The sequence below is a fragment of the Gambusia affinis genome, linkage group LG23 (genome assembly GCF_019740435.1).
Source record: "Gambusia affinis linkage group LG23, SWU_Gaff_1.0, whole genome shotgun sequence".
NCBI lineage: Eukaryota > Metazoa > Chordata > Actinopteri > Cyprinodontiformes > Poeciliidae > Gambusia > Gambusia affinis.
Window position 1 is genome coordinate 5,053,963 of NC_057890.1, and position 13,422 is coordinate 5,067,384.

Consider the following 13,422-nt stretch of genomic DNA (forward strand, 5'->3'; position numbering starts at 1 on the left):
AACCTTTCAATTCACGCATCCAGTAAATGTATTAGTTTTCATAATGCCCTGTTAACCTTTCCATTATGTTTATTTGCTATTTACGTTACAATTAACATTAAACTGAAAGCAGCTGAATGGGTTTTCATCTATTTTTCAACAGGCAGCTAAGGAGTGGCGGATAGCAAAATAAAAGTAAAATAGATATCTAAATGTCTTTTTAACTCCCTCCATTTGTCTGAAGCGTTCAGCCTCGTTTGTTATGCTCACTTCATCGACAATCCGACCCCGAATGCCTGATGTCACACATCCTGTTGCTCTTTCATCTCTGTTTCGGGTGTGTCTGATTTAAGGCACGAGGAACCAAAATGTAAAAGAGCTTAGTGTCTGAAACAGAATGCTGTAGGTTTAATAGATTGATGGGGCCAGATAAAAGGTTTTCAGAGAAAAGCCAACAGATGACATATATAAATTGTAGCGGACGTCAGTGGTTAGAATTTAGAGGCCAACCAAGGACATCTAATTTTCATTAAAATATTTTTTTTTTAAACACAAAATTTGGAAAATTCTTTGAAATTACTGATATTTATTGTTTTTACTTTTTTGCTATTTTTAACTGCATATGTTTCAAACATTCCAGTTGCTCAGAGGACGTTTTCTGAAAAATATCCCGTTTCTGCATATGTAGGGTTGTAAAGCTACACTAAAGTCCAAGTTCAGTATGCACCTACAAAATGCAGCTTGGGAAGCTGAAATACCTAGACACAAAGCTACTTAAAAAGCTTAGCTCTGATTGGCTGCTCCCTTCTAGAGCAGAGAGTGGATGTCGTGAAAAGACTGTTTATTTTATGGTATATTTGGTGTGTAAACAATTACAATAGGAAGTTCTGCACACGTTTTAGAGGCTGGTTGAATGCCAGTCAATGTAGTAGCATTTGGACATGAGCTCATTTTCTCCAATACCATTGGTGTTTACATTCGGCATGAAGTTGCTTCAATTGTTTAAAAATGCCGGCAAGCTTTTGGTTCAGTCTTGCTTTTTTCTGCTTCCTCAATGTAGTGCAATATGGCTACTTTCACGCAACAGGCAAATGCCTCCCAAATCGGCTATTTTTTTCCCCCAAATGCGACCAATAGTGGTCTATTTACAGCAGTCCGAACAGCCCAATACCGATCTTTCAACGGCCCTCAAAAGCATGTGAAGTCACAGTCTGTGCCACTTCAACATATGGTGCTAAATCGGACATGCATCCGATTGTTTTCAAAGCATTTGCAGTCATAATGACTGTTGCATGTCATTCAACTTTTATGTCGCTCTTTTTGTTACCTGTCTTCATGCTATGATCATTTGACAACTGTCTCTGTTCATCTTGGTGGATAACTTGAAGACAGATCCATAGACGGCTCCATCCATTCTTACTTCCTTAAGCAATGTAATGCTGTGTGACATAATCGTTGTTCTGTGGGTTGCTTGGGGACGTAAACTGTTCACATGAGCCTTGCGGTCGATCAGAACTGAGTTTCGAGTCCTGCTGTTTTGTTTCTGCTTCACGTTTGCGTAAAGTTGCACGACGGACCGTAGCTCCACGCACGTAAACATTGTGCATGTGTTCAGCTTTAAAACGTTGCTGTATTCATTCGGTACACATGCATTCAAAACTAAAGGGACTGTACACCAAGTTTGTAGTACATATTTGTGTATCTTTGCACCCCTATTCTTTGGTGAGCAGCTGATGTACCTTAGATATGATTTAAATTTTATATATTTTTTTGTAGCTTACTGGGACTTTTTTAAAGTTTTCATGGGGCTTTTCTCAATAAACAAATAACACTATCTTCCATTATAGCCGTGTTTACATTTTTCAAAAAAAATTTTTTAAGCTCTTCTCTCATCCATCGGACACAATTTTAGCCCCTGACTCAGTCAGGTGATTTGTGTCAGTTATATCATGCATCTCACAACTGATGTGAAAGCAGCTTTAGATACAAACAGTCACAAAAAATATAAAACATCAAAATTTAGGTCCTGAAGACGGTCGACGTCTTCAACACTGCTTGGTTAGGGATGTCAGGGTCACATTGTGGCTCAAACATGTTAAACTAAAACAGGAGGAAAGTTGTTTTTTTCTTCTCTTTGCCACAGCTGTACAGCCTCACAATCCTCGCTAGAATCTGCTTAAAGTTACTCGTTTGGCATCATGTTGCTAAAACCAACAAATCACCCTGATACTTGGATCTAGCCACCAGCCTCCTAGCCTCATGACATTGGCTGAAGGTTGCTAGGCAGAGACGCTGTTTTTGTTTTGTTTTGCAAAACTTAGTATGTTTGCTGATATCCTGCATGGCGAATTTATCATTTTTGGATCCTGGTGTTTTGATTAAAAGTGTACAATGGTAGAAAGGAAAACACACATCTGGCTATTTACTTTAACGTTTCTGTAAACTGTGTTCGGTTGGGGTTGGAGGGGGGGAAGGATGAAGGAAGGACCTGAGGAAGGGGGCAGCACCGCCGTGCATTTGAGTTGATGGACTGACGAACCCTCTGATCAAGTAGACCCTCCCTTTTGCTTATACACACTCTCTCTCTCTCTTTCCGTCTAGTCTGAGCAAAGGATACTCGGCTGCTGTCCCTTTAAGAACTGAGCCCAGATCTCACAGCTTACAGCGAGGGAGGGAGAAGAGGAGGGACAGAGGCGCAGAGAAAGACGGAGAGGGAGGGTGTGAGGCTGGAAGTGTGTGAGCAGAGAGAGAGAGAGAGAGTGAAAGAGAGCGAGAGCAAGAGAGAGGGAGAGAGAAACAGCAGTGTGTGTGAGAGGTTGAAGGATCACTTCAATCCCGTCTTGTTTTTGGGGGAGACTAACCTTGTTCATCTGAAGCATTGTCGGACTGTTTTATGTTGTTGTTGTCGAGAGAGACGGACCCTTACTCCAGCATGCTCACTGAGCCTGAGCTACCTCAGGAGTGTAACAGGTACGTGACACGTTCTGCCGCTCATACACTTCCACGCACGCACACGCCGATATATAAATATAAACACACACATTCACATGCAGATGACAGAGAGAAGAGCGGACCCGGGATTCAGAGAGGGGACAATTCAAACACAAATAGATGTAAATGTGTAAAGTGTGTGAAAACAAGACTGGGTCGGCGTGTGCGTGAAGTAACTGTCTGAGCGGAGTTTGACTGTGAGATGAAATGTTAAGACAGAGTTGATGATTCACTCCCTATCCTCTTAGTTCAGATAACATATGCAAAGCTGGAGCAATATATGTCCGGAAATGTGTTTGTTTAAGCTTCGGTGACAGATGACTCCCACTCCCCCCTGTCCGCCTCCCCGGCGTCCCCCCTCACTCTTTTTCTGTCCGTCCGGAGTAAAACTTGCGCTCATTCAAATCTTCCACAGACAAAACCGCAAAACAAAAAAGAAATAAATAACCCAAACGAGCACAAGTCAGAAAGACGAGGCGAAACGTGTCAGTCAGAATGTGCGATCATCTCCTCTCATCATCTCATCTCCGCTTCTCGCCACAACTTTATTTACTTCTGCTTCCCTGTCAGCGCTCATGCGTCTCCTTCTGTAGCAGCCGGATATATTTAGGCACAATCAGCCGCTCACAAGAGCATAGAAATGCTCAGCTGAATTCGTTTTCTTTTTCTTTAAGTTTTACGTTTTTGTTATTTTTATTTTTCCAATCAGGAATTGCCTCATCTCATAAATGTATTTCATTTTTGGGGGGAGGGCGTATTTTTGTTGTTGTTTTAATCCAAACTCAACGCAAGAAAACAAACCCCTCCGTTAATCCTGTTCTCAATCTGTACGCTCTTCTCGTTGTTATGCCTTATGCTAATATTAATCTCACTGTGCTCCTCTGTTGTTTGTGCAGGCCTGCCTTCATTTAGAGGTGTGAACCCTCTAACCTTGCACTGTCAACACAAGTGGCTTTCGCCCATGCAATAATGCTTGTTTGATCCTAATACCGCGAGAGGCAGATTATGCTCTAATACATTTTAATTCTAACTCACACATATCATAACATGGGTAACACCGCTCTTTCCTCTCTGCTTTCTTTCCCTCCCTCCCTCTCTCTCTCTCTCTTGACTTTTATTATATTCAACTCTCTGTTTTTGCACTGATGAAACTAATCTTTTGTTCTGAGATAAACTAGGGTCGGCGGTGTGGATTTCGGGAGGCTGGGGGGGTTTCGTGGAGGCGAAATATTCAGAAGTGGCAAAAACGTGTTTTTAATAAACCGTTCAATCCTCGCAAAGTGGTCGAGGAGGAAAAGAGAAAGAGAGGGACAGATAACAACAGCTAGAAGGAATTAAACATTTAAAGGATTACACACAAAAAGCAGAATGTATGGAGATAAATGCAGGGATTACAATGACTTAGGAGGAGAGCGCTTAAAACTCTTGCTTTCCAGTAATGCACTCCATCACCGCGGCTCCGGCCGTGTTTCAGAGCCTCTGCATGTTCATATTTGGATGTGTGCACGCAAGACGGAAAGAGAGAGAGGGTGGGGGTATCTTCCACTGTGCTCCTGTGTGTGTGTGTAGGTGTGTGTGTATGTGTGTGTGATTCAGCCCCAAAGGTTTGCAATGATGCTCTCAGTACATGTGTTACAGTAAGTGTCTGCATGCTTCTTCATCATGCTTCTTCTTCCTCTTCTGCTCATTTGTAAGTTATTAAAAATGTTGGTAAAGTGTAGTTTGACAGTGTTTAAGAAATATTCTCTTAGTTTGAAGAGTAGAAAGTTAACATTTTAACTAATCAGATTAATTTTATTCTATTTTACGGCTTCACCTTTTAACTTTTACGTGCTAAAAATGTAATATTTCTTATTTTCTCATCAGAAATGGATGAGAATTGTTTATAGTTTTCTGATTGTTTTGCTGTGTTGCAGAACTTTTAATGCACGGCTGAAATTATTCAAATCTGCAAACACGGCCTTGTGTCCTCGCACTGAAAACACATGAAGGGAAAGAAAAGGAGAATACTAAAGCGACCAAACAGAGATGGAGGGAGAAAAATAATAATAATAATAATGATAGAATAGAAGAAAGGAAACAAGCCAAATTTGAAATTTTAGCTGTAGGTGGAGGAGAGAGCGAGATGAAGGGGAAAAGAAATGATGTGGTCAAACTGACACATTCCTCACCAGCAGACATTTGAAGCAGGTTTTTACAGAAAAGTGAGAGGGCCAGAGATGAAGTGAAAAGAGGGCTGGGTGTGTGTTTGTGTGTGTTTGTGTGTGTGTGGGTGTGTGTGTGTGTTTGTGGGGATAGGAGGGTTATAAGGAGGAGAGGAAGAGGTCTCTGTCAGGGTGGTGTTAAGGCGGTGGTGGATTTTCACACCCCTCCATTTGTCCCCCCTCGGTTTATAGGTGTGTGTGTGTCAGCAGAGGACATGTCAACACTTTGAACGGTTTAAGCGGGACGACACTGGTATCCAATCTGACATCAGAGCGCCGCTAAGAGCCCAGAGGAATTGTCTGGATTTCAGTGACACAAAAAGTCTCATTATTAGTAATTAAAATGTAGCCTCGGAGATGGAAGTTCATTTCATCGCCTCGTGCAAAGTGCTGTGACAGCTGCAGCTTTATTTGCCTTTCAGATTTGGATCCTAACCCAAATGGACAATTAGCGATTCATAAAGGAAGACGCATTGTTATATATGATTAAATGATATTAGCATGATTAGCCGTGAAATGCTGTAAGATCAAATAAAAAGCAAGGTGAAATTCTCTCAATTAGTGCTTTATAATTTGTAGTCCAGATGTCTTTGTGTGAAACTTCTAACTCTTCGAATTTTGTGTGGGCAAGTTGTGAGACACGTTCGTTTTCGAAGACGTTTTTGCAGCTGTTTATCACTCGTTTCTAATTTTGAGTGAGCAGTTCTGCTTCCAGCTTAAGCGCCGCTGTACTTCATGTAAAAGTCTGCATGTGGGGGGGGCGGTAGGTGCGGGTGAGATTAAGGCAGTTTTAGTTGGGGCTTGTGGTGGGGGGAGAGGAGAAGAAGACAGAGAATTTGTGAGAGCAGAGTAATTGAGCAGAATGTCCGTGCTCTGCAAACTAATTCGCCGTTCTCCTCTTCTCTCCCCCTGTGGCCCTGTCTCGGCCTCCCTCGCCTTCCCTTTCTCCCTCGCCTTCCCTTTCTCCCTCTCCCACCCACCCACCACATTGGATTGGAGTCCATTGTCTAGGCCATATTGTCTGTCCCCAGAGAGCCTTGATAACCGTGTCTCCATCCGCAAAGCAATGAGGGGGGTGGGGGTTAGAGAAAAAAAGAAGGGAAAGACAGAAAAATACCAAAGGAGAATGCTAAAGTGCCCCGACCCGGGTTGATCAGCTGACCCTCGGGGGGTTTCTGCACAGGCTGCGTTTGTTCTTCCCGTTGTGGTGGTTCTGGCTCAGAGAGGACGGGATGAAAGAAAGCGAGAGTGTTGAGAAGAGCTTCAGTGTCAGAAGTGACCGGGAAGAAGGAGGAAAGTGCGTGTGCTGACAAAGGTGTCCCCCCTGCAACCTCTTACCCTCCAGGCTAACTAGAGTCGGGTCATATGACATGGGGGTCATCGGGTGGAGGTCAAATGTCAGCAGGGTGCATTCCAGTGTCAGCAGAGCAGAGAAACACCAACAGAGCCCGCTCGATACGAGCCGGTCATCTGCGTCAGGAGAGACTGAGACCCAAACGTGAAAATCTTATCGTTTTCTACCTTTTTAAAGTCCCGTTTATCGGACTAAGTTACCGAAGAATCTTTAGCTGTGTGTTCATTGCTGCCTCTCCCCTACCTGTTGCTGTGAGAAGGCTGTCTCTATAGAAGTGCTTCAGGCCACCAAAAACACAACCAGTCGTTGTGCGCAAACTACAAAAAGTGCCACCCCAATTTTCCATCACTGTTACGCTGCTATGCAGAAAGTCATGCATCAGAATCATCTTAACAAGCAAATGTTTAAAACATTGTTTAACAGTAATCAATTATACTAAAGTGCTAGCAGCAGGTCGAATAATTTCTGCTTTAAAAGAGATTAGATCTTTCTAATTTGTTGAAGTTATGTGTAAAGACCGTGAAAAATGGGGTGGTGTTCTTAAAGGTCACCATGCATGGATGTTGCTTACACTTTCATTTCCACGCTCTCATCCGATTTGTTCATCCACCCTGCCTGAAGTGCACGCAGTCACAGAAAAAAAAAGCCTCCATCTTTCCACAATCCACAATAGGAGACGGTGTCAGGATCTACAACGAAACCTCTGTCTCCCCAGGTAAGCGAGGGGGGGGAGGCCAGGACAGTTTGGGGGCAAAGTGGGAGACTTTCAAAGCCAGATGGGAGTTTGTGGATGTAAGCTTGTGTGTGTGAGGGTCTGCTTTGCAAGGGCAGGCCAAGTCGCTGACAGTGAGACAAATGCCACAACTCCTTTATGGATTGCTTAACAAATGCGGCACAAACAGAGGCCCAGCTGAACAATGGTAAAAAACACTGTCCCCTCGCTCAATAAACATTATCCCTCTCGCGAAGCACCGGGGGATCCGACTCACCATCCGCCGGATGCACTTCTCCTCTCTCTTTCTCTCTCTCTCTGCTCCCCCATCGTTGTCTTTCTTGCCTCTTTTTTTTTTCTTCTAAAGCAACACTCGAGTTTTTCCCACGAGCTGTTTAGGCTTCGAGAGCCAGACAGCAGCAGACTTTCTTCCCTTTCCCCTCGCTGTCCTTTCCTTACCCACTGTTGTGACGTCCACTCACTCAGTGTTACGGGATAAATATAACGTCGAAAGTATGAGGAAAGTATGAGGAAAGTATGAGGAGTGATGACTAAAGCTTTGGGTGGATGAGCAAAGAAAAGAAAAGAGAGAGAATGGTTCTCCCAGAGGCCACATGAGTTGGCCTCCGTTTTCTGCTTTGCAAAACACAGGACTTTTTTTTTTCCTTTTTTTTTTCCCCCTGCATGCATGCATTCATGTGTGTGTGATTAACAGTGGTGACATTAGGGTTGTGTGTTACTGCCTTTTGTGGTTAAGCTGGACAGGAAACACGGTTTGGGCTGCCGGCCGGCGATTTAGGGCACCACACAGAGGCCGCTTTGTGTTTGTGAGGCTGAGTGTGTGTCTGCGCCTGGGTGGGTGTGTCTGTGTGTGACCATGAGTGTTCTGCAGTACATTTTGTAGCTTTGACTTGCATCTCTAGCTGCGTTTCCATTGACTATGTAATTGCGCAAATTGGGATTACAAAAATAAATTTGCTTAATGGAAAGGCGGCAATTAAAAGAACAACATATTTTTTCATGAAAATGTTGGTGTGCGAGGGTCAGGTGTTTTCTCGACTGTATTGACATTAGCGTATTCCGTAAAATTGCAAAGAAATACGTTTTTCCCATCAAACGAATTATGTCATCACTACTGGCGGAAAAGAAAAGACAGGATGATGTTTTTTATTGACTTATTGCGTGAACAAACGTAATCAGGTGTGATTTTAATTGTGTCTTGTTTAACCCTGCCACAGTCTTAGTGCGATTCTCAGGAAGAGTGCAGCAGATGTCACAGTCAGACAGAAGAAGCGGCGGGCTGTCCTGTCAGACCGTTAGATCCCGAAACTGCATCACAAAAAAAAAAAAAAACATTGTAAAAGCGCACGCATGATCAGTGTGATCTGCCGAGACTGCGCACAGAGTAAAAAGCTTGCTGGGTTCAATGAACCTTGTCTCTTAGGACACCACAATTGCAAAAATTGTGTTTTTTCAACATTAGCAAAATATCAAAATACCTTGTTCGAAGTCACAGACAGAAAAAGGTTTTCATCTAATTTGAAGCTGTATGAGCTTTTTCTTACTGCTACTCTTCCCACTAATTAAAGGGACAATCTATAAATAGCTATTAGGCAATATCCTTAAGAGTCTGCCTAGAGAGGGGGAAAAGTGAGACAGGAAAACAAAGGATAGAAAGAAGTTTTTACAAACAGCTGATTGTGTGAAGAGAGACCAGAGAGGAAGACGCCACAGAAAATGTGAGCGCAGTAAAGAAAATGTTAGGATAAGTTCAGCATTGTGTAAGAGAGAGAAGCAGGATGAAAAGAGATAGAGATTTGTTTCCGCTTTAAAGCTAAAAGAGAAGCAGAGGGAAGGAGAGAAGAGGAGTGGGGGTGAAAATGACAGCAATAAAGCGAGTGATAGCTCGACACGCGGGGGGAAACATTTGTTTAAATTCCTGCCTGAGGTGTCATATGGATGTAAATGCTGCGGTTGGCTCCTAGAAGGCAAAAGGCACCCTGTGCGCCTTATCTAAAAAGGCACATTCCGCTCAACTATTTTAGATATCCACTTCCAATTTCCCTCAGAGAGCAATTTCAAAAGATGGCTCACATTTCCACAGATAGACCCACACCTGAGTGACAGTTCTTGGTACACAATAGTTGTCGTCTTTAAAAAATTATATATATATATATTCCCTCTTTTTTTAAGTGCAGATCATAGATGTGATTGACTTTTTTTACAGGCTAAAACAATGGGATTTGATTTAAAAAGAAGCTGCTCACACACACACACACACACACAAATGTAACACACACACATGGAATTCTCCAGAGGAGGCTCCCACGCTCCCTGAAAGCTTGTTCAGAGTAGAGGAGTTAACAAGAGCAGTTAGCACTATGATTATGTTAGAAGCCAGACACACTGAGCGAAACACAACGTGTGTGTGAGCGTGTGCGTGTCTTTGTGAGACAGAGACATTTCTGCATGCAATGATTGCGTTGTCTTTTCCTTCCCCCTCATTGACGCTTAAACAAATCTTTGTCCCCGTTCTGCTTAATTCATTCAAAAAGTGTGTTTCTCTAGACATCTTTGCCTGTTCTCAGCCACTCTTACATCTGTATGGGTTTTGTGCGTGCGTGTGTGTGTGTGTGTTGATTACAGTGCGCAGCGGCCAGGAGACGGTTAACCACCGCTGATAGCGATTACTCGGGCCGTTAATGGACGTCCGTCGCTGTCCGATTAGTGACTTAGCGGCGGACGACATATGTGATATGAGAGGGACTTAGATGAGGAGCCACTAATCATCAAAAAGCCAAGGGGAAGTGGCGCTCTAATCTCAGCTTAGCGCTCTCACTGTGTGCACCGCTTCGTGTGTGTGTGTGTGTGTGTGTATGCTGTGAGAGTTTTTTTTTTTTTTTTTGGGAGCATTTTTATTGCTGAAAAAAAAACACACTATGCAAATATTCAGCAATTATAACCTTACTGACTATGCCGATTTATCAGCTTAATAAAGCAGCATCTTTTTTTTCTTTTATCTCAATAAATCCTCCCATCATGCTTTCACTACAGGCCTCCATCAGTGTGACAGGCCTGCCAAACTTTAAATGAAGTAGCCGGCGTAACCTGCACACCCGCTGTGCCCAATTGTGTAGTAATTCCACTTCAAAGGCAAATGAGGAGAGCGAGAGAAAGAGAGGTTGGGGCGGGGGGTTACTGTGAAAAACCTCAGCGTTCATAGCCGTCCACCTCTGAGGAAGTTGTGGTGGGACCGGTGGGGGGGGGGAGAGAAAAGAAGGGGAAGAAGAGGAGGAGAAAGAAAATCTTATGGTGTGAAACGTTGACCACATGAGACGTCCCGCTGTGGTCGTTCTGGTCCGGCGTGTCCTATTAAAATACGTAACGTAAGACAACTTTGTCTGTTTGAAGCAGAAAAGAAATATTCCTTCTACTCAACTATTATGACATATTGATTTCCAGTTCTAACAATGTTGTCTATTTTGACTTGAAAACAGAAGCTAAGCAGAAACATTGAACCTATAAACACCCAATGAAATTTTGTTGAAGTTTTTAGTCTTTGTGACAGATGTGCAGAGCATTATTCCTTTATGCCATTCAGCTCTTACTATAGTAACACTGAGACAAGTCAAAGGAAAGTTCTGAGTCTCCTTTCATATTAGCCATTTTGTGCCATTCAGCACTACAGTGTGCATTAGCCTTATGTTAGCAACTTTCCCAATATAGTTTCACACAGCGATGATCAAACAATAGGAATTTTCACACACCAAGACAAGAAATCTCTCCAATAAGCCAAATTTATTTAGATTTTAAGCCAACTAAATGTGAAGTAGCCTTTCTTTAGCTGGCCTACCTGAAGTTTCTCATCGCTCTGGCATTTTCTCAGACGTTTTTGCAGTTTTGAAACACCAACGTTTCAAACCTTGGTATACTTTGCTAATAATAATCAACCAAATCCTAATTTCCATATATTGAATGTCTTTTTTTTTCCTGATAGATGAATTTATCTGTCTTTTGAGGAAGGGCTAAGTGTGATAGCTTTTCTTTATGGAAGCTATCCAGAAAACTGAAGTAAGTTCTGTACTTTCTCTGGCTTCCTATGAAAAGGACAAGAACTGTTTGCTATTTTGAAACTGTAACATTTTAATCTTAAGGCTGGGAGCTGGTTCTTTCCTGGTTTGTATATATGCTTGTGTGTTTATTTTTTTGGGTTAATATTTAACTCTGGATTCCCAGTCCATTTGGATAAGCCGAAGGAGCTACAGTGGTTAAATGATGGATAGTAAAATGATAAAATCCAAATTAAAAGCCTCCCACCGTTTGCGGGAAACTTTCTGTAGCAGAAGGTGCGTAACTCAAGGGAAAGGTCTGAGGATTCAGAGCTGCGTGTCAGCTCCTGGCCAGACAGAGGTGTATACAGGGGTACAAGGGGCCGTGTGTTTGTGTCCCGTACAAAAGGCCTTAGTGTGAGAGAGTGAAAGGAGGTAAAGTAAACAGGTAGTGATGAAGACAGACCAGCAGTGTTCAGGCCTCTGTTCTGTGTGAGCTCACACATGCGTGTGTGTGTGTGCGCCTCGGTTCGTGTGTGCGCGAGTGCCGCGTGGCTCAAAAGGCAGTTTGTACAGCTGGGTCTGCCGCTTGCATTGGACGGCGTGCGAAGCGCCACATAACACAGGCGCCAGCACAGGCGCTCTTTACAACCCAGGGATCATGACTGTTTTTGCAAGTCAGTTTCAGTTTTCGTGTCAATCAGATTTAGAGATAACGCCTCGATTGTCATAAAGACGAAACAAAAACTCCAGCGGCCATTTATGGACACGCGTTTCTTTTTTTTTCTTTTTTTTTTGCTGAGCTAGGTGGAGCGTCCAGCAGAGATAAAGAAATCTGCTGTTCCTGTTGATGTGTTTTCATGCTGTTCTTGTGCTTTTTTTTTTTTTTTTTCCTGGACATACTGTCCTTTTTATGAGAGCAATCACTTCAAGTTCAGCCTTGTTTTATGTGGAAGGATGTGGAGTCCGCTGAATTATGTTACTGTAAGCAATAAAACAGCAGTTAATGAAAGAAACATTTTGATTTTGGCGTGAAAGTTTAGACACTGCTAAGACACAAATGTTTACCTAGTATTTTTGGTCTAGTTTACAGGGCAAATGTCTCCTTGCACTTGAAATGAGATAAAACTGACTTTCATGTAACTTTTTAGCCACATAGGAACTTATTTTAAGTCAGTAATTCATTAATGTTGATTTTATCCACTGGCAGATTATTTCACTTGTAACAAAACATTTTTTCCAATATGTAAGTCAGTGGATTTTTTTAAATCAATATTAAGGAATTATTGACTTACAACAAGTTCCTATATTTTGCTGAAAACTTATGTGTAAGTTAGTTTTGTCTTACTTCAAGTTTACTAAGTTTTTTGCACTAAAAACTAGACCAAAGTTAGATTCTGTGTTTTTGCTGTGCGTTGTCGAACACTTGTCTGATTAAAGCTGCTACCCAGGCTTTTTCTGTAAAGTCAATGAAGTCACTTCTGAAGTAGTTTATCACTTACAGGACCAACATGTCACCGCGGTTCTACGTGTTGTAAAAGTTACATAATCATCAGAAATGCCAATAAAGACCAAACTAACACAAATGCATGCCTCAGGTGACATCACATCAGGCATAAAGTAGTTGATCAGCATTATTCCGAATATGCCCATTTGTGTTTTCTTTTTCACTTACGTTTTCATTTATAAACCTCCTTTTCAAAGGGTATCTTGTGCCTTGTATGACGTCATCGCTCATCTTTTTTTATTCCTCGTTCGGCTCAGTTAAATAAAGGTAGCAAACAGCAACAGTCAAGGTAGTGAAGGCATAATCCACACATCAATATAATACCACGTCCAATGACAAAAACCATAAAACTAAAAGATGTTAAGTAAACTTTTTTTATATATATAGTATTTTCTGAACTTTTGTTGTGGAATTTCAGATTTCATTAAATAAGAAGTCCTGCTTGATGGATTAAGATCAAACTTTTAGCTGAAAGCTCACACTTCACATCATTTTGGACAAACCACTTTGGGGGAAACATGGTGATGGAAGCATCATGCTGTGGGGATCCTTCTCTCAAACTGGGATAGAGAAGTTAATTGGGAGGTTGATGGAGCTTCATCCAGTATAAATGTGGGGAAAAAACC

General features: G+C 42.2%; 1 protein-coding gene across 18 annotated transcripts in view; it reads left to right on the forward strand.

Annotated features, from left to right (window-relative positions):
* The window catches only part of sox5 (SRY-box transcription factor 5), a 251,315-nt gene that overhangs the window by 141,325 nt on the left and 96,568 nt on the right, over positions 1-13,422 (forward strand). For 12 of the 18 annotated variants that reach the window (XM_044107520.1, XM_044107507.1, XM_044107514.1 and 9 more), the window contains exon 1: positions 2,692-2,949. The exons of 4 other annotated variants lie outside the window; for them this stretch is intronic. In XM_044107520.1, coding sequence (XP_043963455.1) covers positions 2,873-2,949 — 77 coding nt within the window. In that variant the 5' untranslated portion in view covers positions 2,692-2,872. Of the gene's footprint in view, positions 1-2,578; positions 2,950-13,422 lie in introns of those variants that run through there. 2 more of the 18 variants (XM_044107506.1, XM_044107509.1) reach the window with 1 other exon arrangement.